Source organism: Nylanderia fulva, unplaced genomic scaffold, assembly GCF_048542155.1.
Source record: "Nylanderia fulva isolate GAGA-0341 unplaced genomic scaffold, ASM4854215v1 Scaffold135, whole genome shotgun sequence".
NCBI lineage: Eukaryota > Metazoa > Arthropoda > Insecta > Hymenoptera > Formicidae > Nylanderia > Nylanderia fulva.
Window position 1 is genome coordinate 17,422 of NW_028189569.1, and position 13,031 is coordinate 30,452.

Below are 13,031 nucleotides of genomic sequence, written 5' to 3' on the forward strand. Positions count from 1 at the left end.
AACTTATAAAATTAATAAGTTTTCTATGTTTTTTATATAAAAAAATTCTAAAATTATACAATTTTCTTATAGAAAGTAAAAATATGTTATATAATATATATATATATATATATATATATATATTATATAACATATTTTTACTTTCTATAAGAAAATTGTATAATTTTAGAATTTTTTTATATAAAAAACATAGAAAACTTATTAATTTTATAAGTTTCCTGATTTTCTAAATTTTTCTATTTATACATTTACATAATGATTTAAATTTTTTATAAATTAATTAAATTGAGATAAATCCAGGTAAAAGTAAACTAAAAAGCTTCTGTTTGGTTTCCTATAGTTTTAATCTATTCGTAATTAGAAAAAGGGGATGAGAAAAAATAAAAAAAAAGAGGAAGTGGAGAGAAGGAAGAAAAACTATCTTTAGTTAGGAAATAAATAATAAAACCCTGTACAAATCTCTTACAGCGATCGAACAAAAATATAAAATTAAAATTATTCCATGTCTAATGCTTCATTATCGAGATATATACGTATCTGAATTAAAATAGAATAAAAAGTTTATAATTTTTATTTAATAAAAAATAAATTAAATTGTACATATAACATGTCATGAAAATGTAATATACTATGTCAATACAAAACATATGTATATATTGTCAAACAACTATATATGATATTGTGATATTTGTATCACTATTAAGTTTACACACACACTCATACACAAGATGTCTCAAAATCATCACATATATGTTCTTTAAAATTGATTTTTTTATTAAATAAAAATCGATTTTTTTCTTAACAAAAATGTCGACTAATTATCGAATAATTATCGAGTTATAGATGACTGAAAAAAAAGATTTTTTGTGGAAAATAAAAAAAATATCAAATTGTTCACAATGAAAATTTACTTAAATAAAAAATGGTAATAATTCAATCGACCAACTCTGGCAAATAAGTAATTTTATTGAATATTCACAACGTTTCGGCCATGGGTTTCGGCCCTTATCAAGTGTTATAATATAATATTAACAATTATTAGAAAAATAAAAATAATAAAATATATAGAAACTTTCACACGTTAATACGCAAACATACCTATGTTCTTAAAACAAAGTAGATCACAACTTTTTAAAAAACAAAAATTTGATCTTGGAATTCTCTGGATTTCGTTTTCATACTATCATGTTATTATATCATATCATATTCTAAGATCGAATTTTTGTTTTTTAAAAAAGTTGTGATCTACTTTGTTTTAAGAACATAGGTATGTTTACGTATTAACGTGTGAAAGTTTCTATATATTTTATTATTATTATTTTTATTTTTCTAATAATTGTTAATATTATATTATAGCACTTGATAAGAGCCGAAACTTACGGCCGAAACGTTGTGAATATTCAATAAAATTACTTATTTGCTAAAGTTGGTCGATTGAATTATTACCATTTTTTAATTATTATCTGGTGACTTTATAGTTTTATATCGTTTACTTCAATAAAATTTTAGTTAGAGAGACGTTAAAAAATTAAAAAACGCATCAAATGACTCATTGATATTTTCATTAAGTATAAATTGACAAATTAGTAAAAAAAGCCGTAAAAAATATTTCAAGTATTCTTGCATACATATATATGTATATATATTTATATATACATATATATTGACGTGTTGTATTTTTGCGTGCGGGCATATGTATTATATATGTATATGTGTGTGTACACACATAGACTGATTTAGGAAGAAAAATCTTCCTACAGCACGTAATATTGCTAAAATATTACATAATTTCAATATTGCGCCATATTATAAATATTGCAACCATATTGTATAAATATTATTTTTATCAGTTTAATTTTTAAAATAAAAAATAAGAAATATTCAGCAATATTTTATAAATATTATAATTCATATTGCAGAAATATATCGGTATCATTGCAGAAATATATCGGTATCATTGCAGAAATATTGCACAATATAGTATATTATTGCAAGCTTTCAGGAATATTCCATTCAATATTCCAATCTTGCAAAACAATATTCTCGCAATATTCCATATTAATATATCGTGCTGTAGGGCTCACTATTTTGATAAGTGATAATATCAATTATTGTGAGAACAAAAGTTCATGTGTGAACATGTGTCTGATTTTCTAAATAGTTTATAAGATATAATTATTTGAATATAATATATATATACAATTTTATCTTCTTCTATGTACTTGTATACACAAACAATTAATTGAACCAAATATAGCAAATAAACAATTATTTAAGACAGTAACTCTTATAAATGTTTGAAGGATTAATAAATTGTCACAAATTTTTAAACATGCTGAATACACATAAATGTAATTCTTTCCAATTGCTAGTCAATAAATAAGAAAATTAAATAATCGATCAAACTAGCAAAAATCAATTTTATTAATCTTCACGACGTTTCGACCATGTAATTGTGGTCTTTATCAAGTGAACAATAAATCAAATCATAACAGAAGTTCACAAGTTGACAATAACTTGTTATTGTTATTGTCAACTTGTGAACTTCTGTTATGATTTGATTTATTGTTCACTTGATAAAGACCACAATTACATGATCGAAACGTCATGAAGATTAATAAAATTGATTTTTGCTAGTTTGGTCGATAATTTAAAGTTCCTATGCTGAATACAAATATGATATTAAGAATATAATACATGTTCATGTAAACTTTTTTCTCATAATGTGTGTGTCTGATACTATCATCTTCTAAAATATTGATATTTCCTTCTGTGTGTGAATTGTCATGTATATGTATGTATGTATATGTATAGTTTATATATGTAAGTTATAACATAAATAATATGCAAACACATTTAAAGTTTTAACAAAATATGTATATATACTCTCTTGACACACGTATATGTAACAAAATACACAAAATTTGCGTATTTATTGAATTTAAACGAAATTTATACTCAAATTTATTTTAAGAAATTTAAATTTTGGGAGATTATTTTTATAAAAAGTTGACTTGTGTAGATATCTAAATGTTTAAAAAATAAAAAAAAAACATAAACGAGTAATATTCCTCCATTATTAAAGCCCTGACATTTGCGAATTTTGTTTATCATATCACAAAAGCTCATATAACAATATAATATACTATAAAATAATATTAAAAGATGTCACAGAGATCTAATTTTGTGACAAACGCATGTACATATTCAAAATTCTATAAATTGATTTGTACTTGAGGTAAACATAAATATTTAATTAATTTATTTAATCCTTTTTTCTTGTGTTAATTATAATTTGAAATAATTGCATAATTTGCAAAAATTCAGATAAATTTTGTGATAAAATTATAAAATTTAATAGCTGTTGATGAGGCGTTTCACCTAAAAATAAGCTGCTTGGATTTTTTAAAATAATCATAAAAACGTGTTAATGTACATATTGTATGAAGTTGAAGCTTAAAAAAATAAGTATTATATGCCTTTCATCTAAGATATTGAAATATAGGTTTTCTTTCTTTGACATTTGTAGCTAAAATTACAAAATATACCAAATTTTTATACACATTTCTTTAGGATTTTTCCTGTACTTTTGGATGAAAGTTAATTTTAGTAAAAAAAAAATTAAGTATGAAAAACAGTTTTTTAGTTTTAATTGAATAAACGACAAATTATATCCACTTTAAAAAATTTTTTAAATTCTCAAAAATACTTCAATATATGTGGAATGATACCACAAAGGAAATAAAATGGGAATTTCAGTCAAATTTTAACTAAAAACTCAATGATATCAAATTTTTAATTAATCAAACTATTTAATACTACATAAATAATATTACATAAATAGTTATAAAACAAAAAATAATTTTGAAGTTTTTCTAAATATTTTTATATTATTTGAACTCATTTATTTTTCTTTTTCGAAAATAATCTTGTTTCTTGTCAAAACTAAATTCTTTTAAAATGAATTCCTCGTAAGGCTTGGATGTAAAGCATATAATACTTATTTTTTAAGTTTTTTTTTAAATCTGATATAATATATGCACTATAACACATTTTCATGATTATTTTAAAAAACCCAAACGTTTTTAGCTCGACCCTTTTTACATGGAATGCCCCATGTACTTCGTCAAAAAAAAATGATAACAGTAAAAAAGTAGAAAAAAATTATACAAACTTTAAATGCTTATAACTAATACGGTTAATAATTATATATATTATCGGTCAGAAAAGAAAATAAAGCTCAAAGTCTGTTTTTAAGAAAATTTCGATGTTAATTATTTCGATATCATAATTAGTTTCTATTATTATAAGCATTTAAAGTTTTACAATTCTTTTCCATTTCTTTCTACTGATACTGTATCGTTTTTTTTTAATGAGCTTATATTAATCAATTCTAATTTTACATCCAATAACATCAATCCTGGACGACTTTTGCGAATAAAGGAAATATAATTAAACAGATAAGTATAAATTAGTATGCATATAAGATGGTCGTATAGGTTTTAATCAACAAGAGAAAAAATAAATAAAATTGTAAATTTCGTCAAGAGAAGTATTAAATAAATTAAATAGAAAAAAATAACACACCCAGGATTAATGTCTAAACTTTATAAATATATTTATTATGGATAAGGAAGTGAGCTCACAAGCAGGCAACCGATAACATACAAAATACCTAAAAACATATTTAATCTGGCTGTTCGTTTAGGCACATTTTGAATTTTATGTGGATTTCGGAATTCCTTTTCTATCTTAAAGGCGGTCGGCAGAGTGATAACCGGCAGTAAAAACCATACTGAATATCTTAATGCCAATACTATAAGAATTATATATGGTGTAAACAGTAGAAACGCATATAAAACGTGGGACGCGGTGTGGCCTATCAAAATCGCTAGTGTCACAATCCCCGCCTTTCTGTCGCTGTCCATATCCCTCGTGTTGTTGCTGTGTAAAATAGCTTCGGTGTTCAACGCGAGCGGAATAGCATAATAAATCGTCCCTAGTTCAACGTGACCGGTCTGCGCCATGAACGCAAATAGAACCGAGATTGGACCGAATATAACTAAAATAAGTACATCGCCCAGAGCGATGTATTTCAATCCTATGCCTCCTGTGTAGAGAAAGGAGGAGGACAAGCCTCCGAAGTACACAAGTGCCAGATGTTCCATCTTCGCGGGGGAGACTAACGTCAATAGGACAAATCCCATGCAACCGGTTGTATATAAAAAAACTCCCAACGAGACCACCTCGTCCTTGGATAATAGATGATCCACCAGTATTCTGTCATCGCTTTTTCGGCTGTCGACACCCTTCACATAGTCGAAATAGGTGTTCACTACGTTACCAGCACCGTGTACACAAAGTACAATGAGTACGATAAGGATCAGTGTTATCCAACTGAAACTTGCTAGACCTGTAAGTCGATACGCAAGTGCAGATCCAAGAAGCGTTGGCATTAGGGATGCACTGAGTGACCATGGTCGAACTGCCAGAAAATAGGAGGACAACTTCATAAGTGGATTCAAAGCTGACGATGTTGGGTGATGCACATTATTCGCCATAGAGCTATTCTCGATTTGCTTAGTTGGGCTCCAAATGCCATTGGACATCATGTTTTGTGTATAATACTAGAAGTAATATATATTATTTTGTATTATTATTATCATTAATATTATTTGATATACAGGATGTTTCCAAGTTAAATAGCCAATTAAAATACGAATTTAGGACCTCAAAATAAACAAATATTTTATCTAGAAGTTTGCTCGCAAATCCTGTATATCATTAATATGTCTTTAATAAATTGACTCAAAATTGTACATATTTTATATTAAAATTAAAAACAATTATCGATTGATAAATTGTTTAATACACATTATATTTAACAAAATCTCTCTCTCTCTCTCTCTCTCTATATATATATATATATATATATATAGGGTCATCGAAAAGTATCGGACCCCCTAATATCTTCAGTTAGAATGCATTTTGGAGAAAATGTCCAATAGCAAAGTTGTATGGTTTCAAACGGAGTAAGATGATGACCTTGACTTTGACCTTGACCATGTCCTTCAAGATCATTTCACGATCAACCTAATTTTTGTAAATGGAACCCTCTACATTTTATTGCATATTCTTATAGCTTATCTCGAGAGCTCTCCAAAATACTATAATAAAACATTTTTTATTAAGTACTTTTTGAATTATACAGGTTAACCTTGTTAACTTCAAACCTGTATAATTCAAAAAGTACTTAATAAAAAATGTTTTATTATAGTGTTTTGGAAAGCTCTCGAGATAAGCTATAAGAATATGCAATAAAACATAGGAGGCAAAATGCATTCTAACTAAAGATATTAGGGGGGGTCCAATACTTTTCAATGACCCTGTGTGTGTGTGTGTGTGTGTGTGTATATATATAGAAAATATAAATATATATAGAAACAGATAATTCGCGGACCACCTTTCGTGGGCAGGTAAAGCACGTTAAACTGAATAGAAAAATCTTATACCATTTTAAATTCAATAATTATTGAGTTATTAATTAAAATATCTAAGCGAATGAACGGATGGAAAGCGATAGACCGGACTCGATGGGGGCATGCCGGATGGCTTATTTGTTACATGTCACTGAGTATCAAACGTATCATTTTACTTTTCGGCGCCGCTACATTGCTCGCCGTTTGCTGTATGACGTCGCCTCTCGATCAGTAAGCGGCTTTCCACCCGCTTATTCACTTAGATATTTTAATAAATAACTCAATAATTATTGCGAATATCGCACAAAATAATACAGGACTTTTCTATTCAGTTTAACATGCTCTATCTACCCATGAAAGGTGGGTCACGAAATATCGGACATTCTGTATATATATATATATATATATATATATATATATATATATATATATATATGTATTATACTTAACGGCATCCTAATATAATATTTATATATGCAAGTACGTTTCCACGTGATTTTCACATAATCGCATAATAAAATATTACAAAAAAAGATGGAAAATAATATGGAAATGTAATAACAAGATACATATTAAAATGACTATAAAATGACAAATAAATATTAATTTTCCGATAGAAGAGGTATAAAGTTAACTATCGAACGTTTTTTACGATACGCGATGCAACTCACCTGAGAATTTTTTACAAATAGACAAAGATGAAGATAGGTTAAGACGCTTTCTGAGGCAACTAAAATGTTTTACTTCTCGATGTTGGTTCATCGTAGAAATCATTTGTGGTTCGAGGAACACGTCAGCGTCTGTTTAATCGGCATCATGAAGAAAAATACGAATGACGGTACGAATTATTCTTTTTCTTCAATTTCTCCGATGAATGTTTGTCTCTGTTGGACACCTCAGGTCTGTTCGGTGTTAAGCTGGTGTTAAGTTTGTGTTCTGGTCACAGACTTCTATATAACACTAGACTGCTAACATACAAAATGACTTGAAAAAGTAATGCAAGTGGTGAGAATGACATCCATACCAAAGAATATAGATAAGTATAGAGGCACAGTTCTCCCCCGCGGGTCGCACGAGCAGCTCCGTGACCTTGATCCCCCGATTTTGACTTTTTGAATTTATTTTCATTTTAATCGTTTGTAAGTCATTTGTAAGTGTTAAGCGGTGTTGTTAAGCGGGGTCTACAATGGCAACAGGAGTACAGAGTACAAGAGTAAGCAGTAAGCAGTACGAAATGGGATTCGTTCATTTCGTTGGGAGTAACGGAATGAACCAATCCCATTTCGTACTGCTTACTGCTTATTCTTGTACTCTGGAAGTCAATTGTGTAATTTTTTCTTAAAGTGAAAACGTGAAAAGTGAAAAATTTTCGCCAATCACGCATTGATTTTAAAAGAAAATCGATGTGTGATTGGAAAAAGTTTTTCACTTTTCACATTTTTACTTTAGAAAAAGTTACACAATCGACGCCCTCTGTACTCCTGGGGGTCGATTGTGTAACTTTTTCTAAAGTGAAAACGTGAAAAGTGAAAAATTTCCACCAATCACGCATTGATTTTAAAATAAAATCGATGTGTGATTGGAAGAAATTTTTCACTTTTCACATTTTTACTTTAGAAAAAATTACACAATCGACCTCCTGCTGCTATTGTAGACTCTGCTTTTGGGAAACACGTCTGTAATAGTTTTAACGTTTGGGAAATAATTATTTCACTTGAAAATGAAGTTTAAAGTACGCTTAGTGGACATTGATTGGACAAATTTTATTTATATTTTTTATTATTTATTTTTATTTTTTATTTTTTATTACTGCTATTGCTTGGGAATTATTTGGGCAAATTTAGAAATATGTTTGCATAATTTAGAAACTCATAGTTTATTTATAGTTAGAGAAAATTAATTGAAAGCGAATAGTTAGCAAACATAACTTAAAAAAATTTTTTTTTTTTACTTTATTATATAAATTGATATGAAATTATTTGGGAAATGCGCATATATTATATTTGCTCTCAATTAATTTTTTCTAATTATAAATAAACTATGAGTTTCTAAATTATGCAAACGTATTCCTAAATTTGCCCAAATAATTCCCAAACGATAGCAATAAAAAAAATTAAAAATAAAAATAAATAATAAAAAATATAAAATTTGTCCAATCGATGTCCACTAAGCGTACTTTAAACTTGATTTCCAAGTGAAATAATTATTTCCTAAACGTAAAACTATTACAGACGTGTTTCCCAAATAATTTTACGTTAATTAAAAAAAAAATGTTTTTTCGAATTATTGTCTGCTAACTATATGCTCAATCTATTTTAATTAATAATAAATAAACTATTATTTCCAGATGAAAATTACGAATTCATAATTCACGGCTCTCCGCGAGAGATCTTCATCGTGTGTATCCCCAGCGAGAAATGATGGTCAAAACGATATCGTTTCGTCATCGAATCGATATCAAATTGTTCAATATGATGTCGAATTGACATCGATTCTCGCTGGGTCCTACCGACTCTTAAGAAATTGATCTATCACAGTTGATTATTCCTCTCATTCCTGACTGTGATTGGTGAATTTCTTAAAGCTTACTACACCTGTTGTAGATCCGGCCTACAGGTGCAATTTCATGGTGCGAAGAAAAGCTAGCGTTTTATCCCCTCTCCTCAATTTGTGTAAAAATAGCTGTTTTCAGCGAAGGCAAAGACATATCTTGCTCTCGGCAGGCTCGGCTATAGCTCTCGTGCTTGCTTTGCTTTGCTCAAGTGTTAGCAGAATAAGAAGAAGATTTACGTTTTTATAACAAGTTAATATAACAAACTTTCAAGAAAAAGTGGCAAAAAAGTGTATAATTTGTAAAGAAGAAGCAAGCATAGAGATGAGCAGAGAGAAAAAAGGGGACGTGTGCCATGCGCATGCGCGATTAGACAAAGACAGCAAGGGCCCATACGCAGCGTTCTTTTTCTATTCCTCTATCGCATTCACTTACGGGCAAGCCTTAGAACATATATATCTGAAAGGAGAATTGCTATTGTTCTCCATGGTAAAAATCTGTGTCCAAGTTGGGTGCGAGAGAGAAAGATAGCTTTTAACCTATGCTCGCAATGCGCAAACGTAGATGACGTCACGGTGACGTCACGCTCACCGCGCCGTTTGAAACTGGAAATGTAATTGGTGCTTTCGCTAATTCGCGTTTGCGTATTGCGAACGGAGGTAACAATCTACCCTTCTCTTTCCTTAAAAACGTGGTTCTCTCTCGCACCCAACTTATATATATAATATATATATAAGTGTATATATATATATATATATATATATATATATACAGATATGAAAGAACTTACGAGTAACGTATGATGGCTCAATGCAAGAATATTTAATCACGTAAAAAACTTGAGTTCAAATATATCAATATCAATTTTTTTATAATATATTAGAATATAGAAAATCATAGAAATATATTTTTTAAATAGGCGATAAACTTAAAAATTTGATATTGAAAATATTTTAATCATTTTACAACTACACACACTATAAATATATAAATGCAAAATACTTCCGTAAATAAATTTCAATAAATCAATAGCACACATGCACACAGCTGGTATGTAGATTTTTATTAAATTTATTTTCTGAATTATTTTACACTTATATATATGTAGTAAAAATATTTTCAATATATTAAAAAATTTTTAAATCGCCGAAATATATTTTATCATTTTTCTATATTCCAATATATATATATATATATATATTGTATTATAAAAAAATTGATATTGATATATTTGAACTCTAATTTACTGGATGATATACTGAACATCCTTGCATTGATTATATATTACTCAACGGTACGTTCTTTCACGTTATAAGTTATTGGAGCAAATTATACAATAGCATCAATAATCAAAAAGAAATCAAGAATAATCAACATATCCCTTATATAATATATATATATATATATATATATATATATATATATATACGCACATATGTGCATAAGGATATATAAAATTTATAAAAAGTAGGTACTTATTAGCCTTGCTACGCTACTGCCTTCTGCTACGGAAGGCCAGAAAGCATTTTCAGGCGGCATCTCGCGTATACCGGCACGGTAGAGGAACAAGGAGAACACGTGATTATCGGTCCTTGTCTCTCTACGGTGCGTCCGCGTGAGCAATGCAATGGTGTATGTACGTGTACAGACATGCACCACTACCACAGTATAAGAAAGACTACATAAAACCCGAGAATTGGTTTCTCGGCGTTGGCAACACTGAAATCGGAGTTTCGCGTTGTCACCGCGCGAGGTCTCCAACATCAATTCGGAGTTTGGCCGACCGACCTGTCGACCCTTAAGGGTCGACAGGCGACATGGTGGAGACGCCTATCGGCCGGCCGGGAATTACGGATTCGTTCATCCCATATATTAGCCAAAATACTTAAGGGTCGGCAGGCGATATGGTGGAGACGCCTATCGGCCGGCCGGGAATTACGGATTCTTATTTTCCAGATATTAGCGAAAATATTGAATAAATCTTATTAAATTTAGGATATTCTTAATCAGTAAGCTCATTTGTAGTCCTCTAAAGAGCTATTTTATGAAAAAAAGATAAAAATAAAAATTTTTAATAAACTTGGGGGAATGCACAGCTAGGAACGGGTAAGGTTGGGTTAGCCGCGAGTCCGTATTTTATTTATTATAAATTTTTAAGAGCGAAAATGTAAAATCCGGCCTTTTAGAGGACTGCTTTATTATATAAAGAATATATTAAAAAAAAATTCACGAAGTTATGTCACTTATTTTATGAAATATCTGGACGATAAGATTCTCACTAGATTCATAAGGAGCAGGGGAAATTTCTGTGGTAACATGCTGACTGCTTGACAAGGAGAGAGCATCATTCCATCTTTGTCTCTCTTACATCGCATATGTAGTAGCGTCCATGTAGGTACAAACACTAATACGTGAGCACACGGATGCAAATATTGAGAGATAATGTCAGCAAAAAGGCTATCATATTATTTTTATTTTTTTGTATATGTATGCATATGTAAATAAAGAACAAAAATAAAAACTATTTTAAGATGACATTTTATAATTAATTTTCTATATGTATTTGCATTTTATTAATATATATTACATTTTTGATATGTTTTTAATTTATAATTTATATAAACATAAGTATGAAATAAAAATTGAAATAGTTCTGAAAATAAGTATATTAATGATAAAATTATTCAAAACAATAAAAAAATTAAATTTAATATTTTTTAGTGTTTGTACCTACATGGACGCTACTACATATGCGATGTAAGAGAGACAAAGATGGAATGATGCTCTCTCCTTGTCAAGCAGTATTAAAAGCCATATTAAAAGCTCTAGCTTCATTCAATTAATAATCCAATATAATAATCAACAATTATTTTTATATAATATATAGTATTTTTAAATATTTTTAAATATTTAAAAATATTTTTTTTAAGATTAATTGAGGAAAAGAATATTTTAAATATAAAAAAATATTTTAAATATTCTTTTTCAATTAATTTTTAAAACAAATTTTTAAAAACATTTTTATATATTCAAATACTTATTATATTATATAAAAATTATTGTGAATTATACTCATTGGAGTAATAATTATTGATTGAAGCTTGTTATGGCACAAACTGAACATCTTGTACATTGTCTGTATAATATTTTACTTATTTATAAAATGTTTTTTATAAATAAATGAAATATTATATATATATAATATATAAGATTATAATATATAAGATTATTGATGTTACATTGTATAACTCTCATTTCTTTCTCTCTGCTACATAAGTACTTATGACGTGAAAGAACTTACGAGTAACGTATGATGGCTCAATGCAAGAATATTTAATTACGTAAAAAACTTGAGTTCAAATATATCAATATCAATTTTTTTATAATATATTGGAATATAGAAAATCATAGAAATATATTTTTTATATAGGCGATAAACTTAAAAATTTGATATTGAAATTTAAATATTTTAATCATTTTACAACTACACATACTATAAATATATAAATGCAAAATAATTCCGTAAATAAATTTCAAGTAATAAATCAATTGCACACATGCACACAGCTGGTATGTAGATTTTTATTAAATTTATTTTTTGAATTATTTTACACTTATATATAATGTATGTAGTAAAAATATTTTCAATATATTAAAAAATTTTTAAATCGCCGAAATATATTTTTTTATCATTTTTCTATATTCTAATATATATATATATATATATATATATTATAAAAAANTTGATATTGATATATTTGAACTCTAATTTATATACTGGATGATATACTGAACATCCTTGCATTGATTATACATTACTCAACGTTCTTTCACGTTATAAGTATTTGGAGCAAATTATACAATAGCATCAATAATCAAAAAGAAATCAAGAATATAATTAACATATCCCTTATATAATATATATATATATATATGTTATATATATACGTTATGCACATATGTGCATAACCATATATACAATTTCCAAAAAGTGGGCGCTT

The 13,031-nt window shown here is 28.0% G+C and overlaps 1 protein-coding gene across 1 annotated transcript; it reads right to left on the reverse strand.

Annotated features, from left to right (window-relative positions):
• Window positions 1-753: 753 nt before the first annotated feature.
• Window positions 754-7,533, reverse strand: heix (UbiA prenyltransferase domain-containing heix). The gene is made up of 2 exons (XM_029299072.2): window positions 7,151-7,533; window positions 754-5,627 (listed from the first exon to the last, which is right to left on the reverse strand). Exon 2 carries the CDS (start codon window positions 5,610-5,612, stop codon window positions 4,623-4,625), a length of 990 nt encoding a protein of 329 aa, XP_029154905.1. The 5' UTR covers window positions 5,613-5,627; window positions 7,151-7,533; the 3' UTR covers window positions 754-4,622.
• Window positions 7,534-13,031: the final 5,498 nt, after the last annotated feature.

Excerpts from the sequence above, each read along its gene's own strand:
- heix (XM_029299072.2), bottom strand. The coding sequence starts at position 5,612 with ATGATGTCCAATGGCATTTGGAGCCCAACTAAGCAAATCGAGAATAGC.